The sequence below is a fragment of the Pleuronectes platessa genome, chromosome 19 (assembly GCF_947347685.1).
Source record: "Pleuronectes platessa chromosome 19, fPlePla1.1, whole genome shotgun sequence".
Classification (NCBI taxonomy): Eukaryota; Metazoa; Chordata; class Actinopteri; order Pleuronectiformes; family Pleuronectidae; genus Pleuronectes; species Pleuronectes platessa.
The window spans coordinates 21,184,262-21,196,884 of NC_070644.1; the positions used below are offsets into that span (position 1 = coordinate 21,184,262).

Below are 12,623 nucleotides of genomic sequence, written 5' to 3' on the forward strand. Positions count from 1 at the left end.
GTCCATGTAGAGCGCCGCCCGGACGTCCTGCGTCCATGTAGAGCGATGCCCGGGCGTCCTTCGTCCATGTAGAGCGCCGCCCGGACGTCCTGCGTCCATGTAGAGCGATGCCCGGGCATCCTTCGTCCATGTAGAGCGCCGCCCGGACGTCCTGCGTCCATGTAGAGCGATGCCCGGGCGTCCTGCGTCCATATAGAGCGCCGCCCGGGCGTCCTTGGTCCATGTAGAGCGCCGCCCGGACGTCCTGCGTCCATGTAGAGCGATGCCCGGGCGTCCTTCGTCCATGTAGAGCGCCGCCCGGGCGTCCTTCGTCCATGTAGAGCACCGCCCGGACGTCCTTCATCCATGTAGAGCGCCGCCCGGACGACCTGCGTCCATGTAGAGCACCGCCCGGACGTCCTTCATCCATGTAGAGCGCCGCCCGGGCGTCCTTCGTCCATGTAGAGCACCGCCCGGGCGTCCTTCGTCCATGTAGAGCGCCGCCCGGGCGTCCTTCGTCCATGTAGAGCACCGCCCGGACGTCCTTCGTCCATGTAGAGCGCCGCCCGGGCGTCCTTCGTCCATGTAGAGCACCGCCCGGGCGTCCTTCGTCCATGTAGAGCGCCGCCCGGGCGTCCTTCGTCCATGTAGAGCACCGCCCGGACGTCCTTCATCCATGTAGAGCGCCGCCCGGACGACCTGCGTCCATGTAGAGCGACGCCCGTTTACGTCCTTTGAAATGAAGTCTACATGTCGGTGCATGAAGCCCAGCAGGAGGAGCCAGCAGGTGTGTGGCTGCAGGTGTGTGGCTGCAGGTGTGTGGCTGCAGGGGGCGCTCTGGACCCGTCACATCTTTAAGTTAGACCTTGAATCACAGAGAATGGAGGCTAGTTGCCTTGGTGACTGCACCCCTCCACCTGGAGCATCACTTCAGATTTTCCGGCTCCTGTTCATCGGCCGGTTGGAAACATGTCGGCTCTACAAACCGTGAGCTCTGGTTTTCTACCTTGTCTTTTCACTGAGTGTGTGTGTCCCCTTGCAGCTGGTCACTGATGTGTTGCCTCCTCAGCAGGAAACCAGCTCCTGCTCCTGATTGCACTGTCGGACGTCGACTGGAAACCTCAGTGCATCTTGATCTCCTCACCACGCGCCACCAGCTGGCTGTTCACAGTCAGCGCTGCAATATTGTACATAAAGAAGCCATGTGAACACACTGACAGTTCTGGGATCAGCATGTTCAGCCCCTGAGCTTCACACGGTCCTGACCCTCTGTTTCACTGAAGTTGATATCAAGAAGTTCAAATAGAAAAGCTGCTGAGTTCAGCAGGAGAAGTTTGTTGTCTCAGATCCACACGTGTGTTTCTGATTCTACCTGAGTCCGAATGTTCAATCCACAGCTCAGTAAAACCAAATCCTCTGGCCTGCCCCCTGGTGGCTGGCTGCTGTAAGTAGATGTTAAATACATGTTTTACAACAATAGTTTCTGTGCCTTTAGGATGAGAAAGAGTTGGAGTGTGTTCAACTTAACTTTTCTCTTTATTCTGATTCATTAAATCACAACAAGCTTCGGTCTGTGTTCTCCAGATCAATCTGAATCTGGCTCTAACCTCAGTCCTGATTTAACCGTGGATCAGATCTGGTGTGAGTCTTCATCAGGTCCTTGTTTCAGAGCCCATGAAGCTTTGGGGCTGAACCGACTGTTTCACTCCTGTTTGTAAAATCACTCTTATGCACTTCTATCGATTCCTGAAGCCAAACTCAACTTGTACGCTTGATGTTAACCAATGACTGTTAAGACCATTAAAGCTTCTGTCAAACACGTCTTCATCCTCTTTGACTTGATATGAAGTTTGACATTAAAAGTGATGATAATTTAACATGAGTGCATCACATGGTTCTACAGTAAAAATCTGTTTCCAGATCAGTTCATCAATAGAACATTTAGTTATTGATCTGTTCTAATTCATCCGGTCTGTAATCCACAGACCAAATAAAGATGGACGACATGACGGCTCCCACGTATTTTGATCGCCCCCTGGTGTCTGTCTGCAGTGTAATCATAAACCTCCTCCATGTTAGCAGATGGGACACGGAACAAACTAAAAACTGTTAAAATGTTTGTCAAATATGTTTCTGTCATTCAGGTCGTTCTCATCTCTTTGAATCAGTGATTTGATGTGAAAACAGGCGGAGACGTCATGATTGACAGCTGAGACTGGCTCCTGATTGGTCCCTTCACTGAACAGACTGACTGCAAGTGACCTCATCAGCGCAAGATGGCGTCGCCCAAATGAAAGATATTTAGGGACGGAGGTGGACCCAGAACTCCCATCAGGCCTCGGGAGGAACCAGGAGGAGGAGCCACACGTCACCAGGAAGTGGGAGGTGCTGATGAACCTGCCGACCTCTGATAGGTGGAGGAAGACGGATGAATATATTTAAGACCGAGGATTTGATTGTAGGATTTATTTGACTGACACACTTTGATAAATGTGTTTGTTCGACAGCAGATAACATCAGTATCAAAAGCTCGTGTTCTCACGTGAGTTTACAGTTCAGCAGGAAAACACATGAATACAGAATCAGTATAAAACAAACTGTGACTGGTTCAATAAAGTGATAGAACAAAAGGAATAAAGAAACAGACGGATCATTTCAGAAAGGAAACATGGAAAAGAAGAAGACACGATGGCAAATATACATGTAAGTAAAAAGGAAATGAAAATTTACATAAGGTTATAAGATAAAGTCTGAAAAAGAGCAATCCTCCAAATTAAAGTTCACCAGAAACCAATGGAGGAAGGGAAGTGTTAAATATAAAGCATCATCTTCTCTCACGTTCCCCGAGGAGGCAAATGGACACGACTACGTGACGTCTGAGTCTCTGCAGCAGCAGAAGCTGATCCAGGAACTGCAGGTTGAACCTGTGAGTCCAGACCAGGATCTACTGGTCCCTGTTCTCACATTCTGGTTTCTTCTGGTGGGTGGTTCATGGAATCCTGAAGAGCCTGATGTAACAGCAGCCACTTCTTCACCGAAGCTTTGATGGCAAGGATCCATCTGGAAAGAAAATCACACATTAATAAACATGAGCTCTTTTCAGAACTGAACCACTGACGTGTTCCTGACATGTTCCTCACATGTTCCTCACATGTTCTAGAGGTTCTGTCTGTGAGAACAAATCCGAGTCGGTTGCTCTGGACATTTTCTGAAACTTTTCCTGCAGCCTCTCAGTAGTTGTCACATGATCTCCTCACCGTTTGTTCTCATTGGGATTTTCGGAGCAGAGGTGAAACGTCTTGAACTCGTCAGACGGGGGCTTCAGCTCGATGGTGGATTTCTTGGATCCGTACGGCTGCTCTCGAACAGTGTAGCCCTGCAGGTAGATGCCCCCTGAGGACAGAGGACGATGTGAGCTGATCAGTTAAATACACAAAACGTTCACCAGACTCATCAGTGAGGACAAAGTGTCTCTCATCTTAGAGTCTCAACAGAGTGAGACATGTCTCTGTACCGTGGGCGTGAGTCGCTCGGATGCCGCTGTACAGGTAGAGACATCCGTCCTTCAGGATGCAGTAGTGTTGAGCCCACATGTCTTTGTTCATTTTATGAAGCAAACCGAGACACTCCGGGTTCTTCATGGCCAGCGGGGGCAGACTGGAGTTGTGTCTGGTGACGTCCACCCACACGTGGTTCTACAACGAGAGTCGTCGTTAATACGACTTAAATATCACAACAACATGCAGTTCTTTAATACAACATCATGTTACCTGTGCAATGGGATGAATCGCTCGCTCCATCGCTTCCAGCCACCTGAAATCACACGGAGGAAACAGTTCTCACATGTTTCTGGAGGAATGAACCTTCAGGCTTTTCACTGAGAATCAGTTCATCAGTTTTTACAGATGATTATTGATGTTAAACATTTCTACTCCGCTGTTTAAAACACTAAATCAGAAGTAGAGCTGTGACATCACTGGATTTGAATCTCGATTAATATCAAACTTCCTGTGAAAACTTCCCAGAACCGAAGGCGACGCCTTCAAGAGATGACAGAGTTATTAACGAGTCGTTACTTCAGCTTCATGTACGAGAGAGAACTGTGGAAACAGAAATTCAACTATATGAAAACACGTCCACGTGTTGTTTGTCTCCACCAACCAGAGCAGGTTCATATGAGGTCACAGTGACCTTTGACCTTCAACCACCAATCCTGAACCTCAAGTTGTTGAGGAGATTTCGTGTTCACAAGCCGACCTGAGAACATGAAGCCTCCGGCCACTGGGTGGCGCTGGTGCGATGATAAGACAACAGAAGAAATAAAGATGTTGCAAAAGGATAAAAACAAATGTCACGGATTCTGAAAGATGAAATCACTTGTCGGCCGATCTCTACGTGGGAGAGATATTTTGGTTTGGAGCGTTTGACCTTTTCATCTCCTGGTTGGACGTCGCACAGAAGATGAAAACTCGATTCACACTCAGGGGGCGACATTTGAACACGAAGGGTTTTCCCAGAGAAAGGTCTCGTCCGACCTCGGCTCCCTCGAGCTTCACCGCTGACAGAGCTCGTCTCCTTCCTTCATCCTGTGGACAACAGGAAGTTACATCACAAGCTGTTTTTTACAGGAAGTAGAGAGCCTGATGGTGACGCCTGCTCGCCGCTCACCCGCTTGTGCCGGTAGTAGTAAAGACAGGAGTCATGTGACAGAACGAACCAGCGCTTCCTCCAGCCTTTGATCAGACCAGACTGGGTGCGTTTGTGAAGGTAGCCCCGACACCCCGGCCGGGGGGTGTTAGGAGCACGAGCGATGTCTGAGCCGATGGTCAGTGTGAGAACATCTGGACCTAAAACATCCACAATGCTACATTAACGTCTGTTTTCAATATTCTGATTTAAAAACTTTGTCCATATTAAGACGTCTAAAACAGAGACTGTAAATAAAATGGACGTCCCCACTTCCTCCTACTGTCCAGAATGAAGCCAAGGTGTCTCGGCAGCCATCTTGACAGTTTACATGTTTCTAATGTCAGAGGTGTTAGTCACCAGGTGTGAACACGGCCCACCTTGTCGCGCCAGGTCAGCCGCCTCCGAGTGAGGGATGCTGGTGACATCGGTCCCGTTCACAGCCAGGACGAAGTCTCCGACCATCAGACCGGCTTCTTCAGCAGCTCCGTCTGAACCAGAGAAAACTGCTTCATGAGCTGAAGCTTCCTGACATGTTCCTCACGTGTTCCTCACATGTTCACGACATGTTCCTCACATGTTCTTTGAGTCCATGTGAGAAAACAGCAGGACAATGTCTGGAAGCTTCACTGGCACCATTTTGTGGAAATTATTTTAAATCTGAAATTGTCTTTATAGAGACGTCACTTTCCAGACGACTCCGACTCAGCAGACAAACAAACTAACTAAAATACTTTGAGAACAAAATATTAGACATTAGAATAAAGACTGTGGGCGGCCACCAGCATGAATCCCCCCTCGTGGCTGTAGGGGGCGCTGCTGCTGGTGTGTTGCTTTCAGATGAGACAGTGAAACTTACTCGTGTCGACCTCTGTGACCACGATGGGTTTAGAGAACTGGATTCGAAAGCCCCAGGGATACTCTCCTGCTCCTTTACTGATCCTGACCGTCCGCTCTCGAACTGAAAGACAAGTGTTCATTTATTTCAAACTGCAGGATGAGCTCAGCAGCTCTATTTATCCCAGGGGTTGATTGAAGACTTGAATACTAAGTGAATCTTCTCTGTGATCACAGGTGAGCTCACTTGAAACTGCTCGAATTCTGGTGTTGAGGCTCGGAGGAATAACTCCTGGATCCACGTGGTCTCCTTGGTAAATCCACGCTGACGAGTGGAACGTCTCCATATAGAAACCTCCGTCCTCATTGTCTCGCGTCGTCATGTCCATCGAGCGAGTGTCCTCAGATACTAGAGAGTAAAAGTACAGAACATCAAGATTCTGATTAGCTTTGGTGGAACTATCATATAATATCTATGTAAAGTTCCTGGAGATCATGTGTGTTGTGATTCGGTTCAAAACAAATCCTGTTTGAGTTTTCAGGTCTGAAACGAGGCCTTTGAGACGTGGTGTCAAACCAAAGCTCTAAGGTCATCGGTGAGCTTATGGTCCAATCAGGTGGCAGCATCCTGTGTATGTGAGTCACCTGATTCCTCTGTGAGATCACTGGTGATGGAGCTTCCTCCAGCCGAGCTCCACTGTTTACTATCTTTGAAGAGCTTGCGTCTCTTGGCCCAGTGGTCCCCGGCGCTCTCGGCCTCTCTGTGACTCACAGGCCTCAGATGCTCTTTGGCGTCGATGGAACCTGCAAATAAACATGAACATGAGTTTCATGTGAAGCTGAATTCAGCACTTGACAAATATTAAAGAACCATAAGACGTGTTTTCAGTGTTTGTTTCCTCAGATGTGTTGTAACATTTTTGGGTGAATGTGGTGTCGATACCCGTCGCTGCTGATTGGCCGGCAGCTCTGACACCCCCCCCCCCCACACCAGAGTAAACCAGCCATGAAGCTCGTGGACACGTTTAGAGGAAACATGCGTTCAACACGGAAACTGAAGCCAAAAATTCTGAGATTGATCGTGAGCTGAAGTGAGAGCGGACCAATCAGAGCAGACTTTATCAGGAGGAGGGCCTTAAAGAGACAGGAGCTGAAAGCATGTGTTTGAGACAGAGGCTGAAGAGAGGAGCTGCAGCGAAGGACAGGGAAGTGATTCTGAACACTAGAGCATGAAAACATTTTACAGTATCAACACTTTAATAGAATATTTCTCCTTAAACTGGACTCACATCTGGACACCACGTGTCTCTCGGCCTTGTGGGTTTTGCTCAGCTGCTCCTTAGCATAGACTCCTGCGTCCGGACAGGAAGCAGCTTTGTCCCCGGTTCCTCTTCGTCCTGCGTCCTGCTGATCTTTCGTCTCCTCGGACGTCAGAGACAGACACTCACAGGTGTTTCCTGTTTCTTCAGCAGCTGGTTTAGAGTCTGTCACATCGATGTGACGACTCTGTGAAGACTTCAGGTCCATCTGCAGGAGTCTCTGCTGTAGTGCACCGACAGTCTGAGTCGTGACTGAGGAGGAACGTGAAGATGAAACCGAGTCCTCTGGATCCTCCAGCTGGACGGGATGAACCTGCAGCACCTGCTCCTCGGAGCCGCTGTGGGACGGAGGGATGACCTGGATAGAAAGAGCTCTTTGACTGAACTTCTCTGAGTCGTGACCTTCTACGTCCTGATCGAATCCACTGTCCGCGACTTCAGCTTGATTGACTTTACAGTCACACTCATCAGTGTCCAGACTGTCTCTGTCTGTGAAGACGCTCTGTTTGAAGTCCTGTCTCATGTCTTCATCACCGTGTCCTCGTCCTCCAGCGACACCAAACACCTCATCAGCATTTTCTTCAGAGCTCGTCAGACAGAGCGGACTGATCCACGGGGGCTTCGCCTCTCGGCTGCTCTGTTTAGAAGAATCTTCATTTCCAACTCCGTGGTGACTCGTCCCCAGCTCCTCTGATTGGACAGGACGAGAGCACATGATCAACGAGGAGAAAGACTCGGTGTAGGGCAGCAGCAGATCGTCCTGCATCGACTCCACAGCTTCTGACGTCCCAGGAAACGTCTGGCGTCTCTTGTGTGGTAGGGGACACGCTCTGTGTTGGACTGTGGCGATGCTGTTGTGTCTGATCCAGGATTTTCTCTTCTGGGAGCTGATGAAGTCTCTGGTGAAGCTGGACCTGTTGGTGGACAGAGAGGGTCTCATGAACATGAGCTCGTAATTATCAGATTCTGAAAGCTGATCGAAAGAAGGTGGTGGATGTGCCAGGCCGGACTCTCCCAGGTGGGGGTGGGCAGGACTCTGGGTTCGGATCCCACAGGACTGCAGCCGGAGAGTCAGGTCGTCCAGAGGGTTGTGTCTACCGTCTGCAAACTCCTGCGGTGGAGGAACGTCCCAGAACTGATCCATGCTGGTGTGGAACCGGTTCCTCTTCTCCTGAGCGGTGACCTGGAGCAGCGGTGGACTCGATGGAGGATTCACTGACCAACAGTCTGATGGTTTGTCTGGTTTGTGACCGGCGCAGCATCGACAGCAGCTGGAACCGTCCCACAGTTTGGAGTTTGAACCACTGACTTCCTCCGTGTTGTTGCTCGAGCTGCCAAAAGTGAACCTGTAGTTTTTATCTGCTTTGTTGTTCGGAGTCCTCGTCTCCTCCCGTCCACTCGTCTCCTCCCGTCCACTCGTCTCCTCCCGTCCACTCGTCTCAGCCTCGTCCCTCGTGTCGTTCGTGAAAACAAACGTGGTCTTGCTGCCGGATTTGTTGAGCTGCAGAATTTCTTGAATTTCCAGTTTGACCTGGGACCCGCTGCAGTGGACCCTCATGATGTTGGTCAGTGGCGTTGAGGAGTGCGTTGGACCTTCAGACAGCGGTTGGTGGAGCTGCTGAAACGTGATGTTGGGGGAGGAGTCTTCCAGGTCGCTGACGGACACAGACGTCACGATCTTCACTCCTCTCTCTTTGTCCTCGGTCGTTTTGGTATAAATGCTCCTTTGATTTGAACTCAGGTGATGATCCTGTTTGAACCTTTTCTCCTTGGGAGGAGAGTCGTTGTATTTCTCTTCATCTTCAGACGGAACGTTCTCCCTGAGGAACGAGTCGGTTTCACCTTTTTCAAAGATGTCGTCTTTGAAGCTGACGCTGTTGCTTTTGTTCTGCTTGTGAAAGATGAACGGTGAGACGCTCTCTGCAGGAAACAACAAGCTGGGTTAAATGTGTAGTAATGTCTGCAGCCTCTGAGCACATGACCGGATCCTAACACTCTCCTGATCGACGGTAACATGGATTTGATGTTTCACCATAACTCCTGTTGAGAAGCTGTTGGTGGTACCTGTCAGTACTGTGACTACAGACAGGGGGCAGCGTGACACTGAAGATTCAAACATCACCTGTTGGTGTGTGAGCTGCGGACCTGAAGCCTCATGTTGACATCTTGTTCAGCGCCATCTTGGTTTTTGAAACCAGAAGTGACCATATTTAGAGCAGCAGGGGGTGGAGCCTGACCTCGAAGACACGCCCAACACCTGCCACTGTCAATCACACCGTGGTACCCCCCCCCCCCCCCCCCTACACATCCGGTGCTATATGGTCTGTTTGACTCTAAATGATCATCAGCTGTTTGATGAAGAGTCACTTTCTACAGACTTCTATAGAAACCACCAGTGGAGTCGCCCCCTGCTGGTCACTACACAGAAGACACTAAGACAGGTTCCTTCATTTGAACTAGAGTCTGTCTTTGGACCTAATCTAATATGTTATAGAGGCCCTGGTTCAGGTTCTGCTGGTCGGAGGAACCTTCAAGCAGGTTTGGAAAATGTGACTCAGTTAAGCTCAGGATTAACTTCACACCACGAGCTGCGACTCACGTTTGCTGCTGCTGGAGCTCTTCCTCCTCCGGCTGCTCCTCCTCCTCCCTCTCTTACTCATCCTCACATCGGCCTCACGTCACCTGATGGAACCAGAAGAGAATATGAGGGAGCATGAAGGAACATGAGGGAGCATGAAGGAACATGAGGGAACATGATGGAACATGAGGGAGCATGAAGGAACATGAGGGAACATGAGGGAGCATGAGGGAGCATGAAGGAACATGATGGAACATGAAGGAACATTAAAAAACATATGAGGGAACATGAGGGAGCATGAAGGAACATGAGGGAGCATGAGGAACACGAGGGAACATGAGGAACACGAGGGAACATGAGGAACACGAGGGAACATGAGGAACACGAGGGAACATGAGGAACACGAGGGAACATGAGGAACACGAGGGAACATGAAGGAACATGAGGGAACATGAAGGAACATTAAAAAACATATGAGGGAACATGAGGGAACATGAGGGAACATGAAGGAACATTAAAAAACATATGAGGGAACATGAGGGAACATGAAGGAACATTAAAAAACATATGAGGGAACATGAGGGAATATGAGGGAACATGAGGGAACATGAAGGAACATTAAAAAACATATGAGGGAACATGAGGGGACATGAAGGAACATTAAAAAACATATGAGGGAACATGAGGGGACATGAAGGAACATTAAAAAACATATGAGGGAACATGAGGGAACATGAAGGAACATTAAAAAACATATGAGGGAACATGAGGGAATATGAGGGAACATGAGGGAACATGAAGGAACATTAAAAAACATATGAGGGAACATGAGGGGACATGAAGGAACATTAAAAAACATATGAGGGAACATGAGGGGACATGAAGGAACATTAAAAAACATATGAGGGAACATGAGGGAACATGAGGGAACATGAGGGAACATGAAGGAACATTAAAAAACATATGAGGGAACATGAGGGAATATGAGGGAACATGAGGGAACATGAAGGAACATTAAAAAACATATGAGGGAACATGAGGGGACATGAAGGAACATTAAAAAACATATGAGGGAACATGAGGGGACATGAAGGAACATTAAAAAACATATGAGGGAACATGAGGGAACATGAGGGAACATGAAGGAACATTAAAAAACATATGAGGGAACATGAGGGAATATGAGGGAACATGAGGGAACATGAAGGAACATTAAAAAACATATGAGGGAACATGAGGGGACATGAAGGAACATTAAAAAACATATGAGGGAACATGAGGGGACATGAAGGAACATTAAAAAACATATGAGGGAACATGAGGGAACATTAAAAAACATATGAGGGAACATGCAGTAGTTCCCCGATGATCCATTGAACATCAGTTGTTTTTTCTTATCTTTTATTTTGGCGGTGAGAAACTAAAATGTTTGAGTCGTGACATCACGTCTACGTTCGTCAACAGTCACGATGACGAACTTTAGAACCACTGACGTTAAGTAAACACAGAATGTTCAAATCTATGTATTTTTCACCACAACATCAAAACTTAACAACACTACGGAGAGACCTTCAAAATAAACCGTAAATAATTACAATATTTACAAAAATTACATTAATGCTTTTCATTAAAAAAAACAAATGATTTCCAAAACACAAGGAAGTTCACGTTTCTCTGATTTGCTTCTTAATAATAATAAAAACATTACAAATCAGAGTCCGGTGTCAGGTGACTAATTTACGGTTGTTTACAGGTTGTTTGTTAAAAGCTGAATAGTGGAAGCGTACCTTTGCTCAGCCGTGCGTCAGGAGAGAACGAGGTCGACTGGTCAGCTGCTCGTCTGCTCCACTTCTTATTGATTCTATTCTCAACATAAAGCAGCTTATTACCATAATCCCATCAGTCACCATGGAGACGAGCCACATCCAAACATCCCGCCCATCAGGAGCCTTTGATCTGAGTCCTGGTCAATATGCTTCATTACTGTAATAAGGGAACTTTTAATTCATTATTACATTTCTCCACCAAACCAAAGTTAAAGGAGTGAAACCAAGATGGAAGGTTTGAAAGTGACGACACAGCAGTAATGAAGAGTCGTCACCACGAAGCTTTGCAGACACTTTATTACACAAATAACGTAGTTACTGAAAATAGTATCTTGCAGCAAAACCAGTGTGTTACAATAATAAATATCATATAGCCCACGTTCGACTGCGACATCAGAAATGCGTTTCTATGGCATGCTGCTGAAAAACATCCACTCAAAGTGAAGCAATGAGCGACAGAGCAGAAGAAAAGAAACCTGAGAAGACAAAGAAGTGAATCATCTGATAAACTAAATATTAATCTGCACTTTACAATCGTTTGTGACTCGTGCACTTTCTCTGACGACCTGCAGGGGGCGACTGAACATATCTTTCCCTCCATTTTCCAAGTTTTCTTTTCATTCTACTTACAAATTAATAATTAATTAACAGTGACTCATTAAAAAATTCAAATTGAATCTCAAGCGTTGTGCAAACTTTGAACTTTGAAAGTACAGAATGATTTTCAAACAGAGCTCCAGATTAATCTGACTGCGTCAGGATCTGTGTGGAAGTCAATTTCTATAACATTGGTTGTGATGTGCATTTATAACAAAGAAAAATATCAAACCTCAGTTACATTTCCTTATCGTAATTATTTGATAAGAACATAATTATATGTTTAAGGTGATATATCGGTATCAGAATCTCCCCCCCCCCCCCCCCCCCCCTCTCGACTAGCAGCAGCTTTTAAGCCCACGACACGTTTGTAATGGCAGGTGCTGAAAAAAGGCAAAATATGGATGTGAAAAGGCACAAAAATGACAAATGAAATGTTACGGATGAAATCCATGGACCCAGAAGGCGTCTGAGATGAGGCTGAGTGTGGCGTCACTACAGGGAGGAGAAGTGTGGAGGTTCTGTTCCTGTGTCTCCTCTCAGTTCTGGATCTGATCCTGTTTAAATGATCACAAACTGAAATGAGTCCAGTTCTGACTCAAACTCTGAGAAATCAACAGTGACCTCAGACTGTGAGCGCCCCCTGCAGGAATAACACTGAACCAGCAGCTTGGGTGAAGTGAGTGTGATGTGTGAGTGTGAACAGGAGAACGTCTCCTCCTTCACTCCCTGAGCGTCTGTTCTCTGGAAACTTTAAAACATGAAGGATTCTGAACAGTTTGGTGGATTTGTTCCAGCTGC

At 47.4% G+C, this 12,623-nt stretch overlaps 1 protein-coding gene across 1 annotated transcript; it reads right to left on the reverse strand.

The window, feature by feature from the left end:
* Positions 1 to 2,490: 2,490 nt before the first annotated feature.
* On the reverse strand, positions 2,491 to 9,001 carry pdzph1 (PDZ and pleckstrin homology domains 1). The gene is made up of 13 exons (XM_053410694.1): positions 8,985 to 9,001; positions 8,854 to 8,900; positions 6,792 to 8,741; positions 6,148 to 6,306; positions 5,750 to 5,911; positions 5,525 to 5,626; positions 5,046 to 5,156; positions 4,648 to 4,826; positions 4,408 to 4,565; positions 3,750 to 3,792; positions 3,494 to 3,674; positions 3,237 to 3,372; positions 2,491 to 3,039 (listed from the first exon to the last, which is right to left on the reverse strand). Exons 1-13 carry the CDS (start codon positions 8,999 to 9,001, stop codon positions 2,940 to 2,942), a joined length of 3,345 nt encoding a protein of 1,114 aa, XP_053266669.1. The 3' UTR covers positions 2,491 to 2,939.
* Positions 9,002 to 12,623: the final 3,622 nt, after the last annotated feature.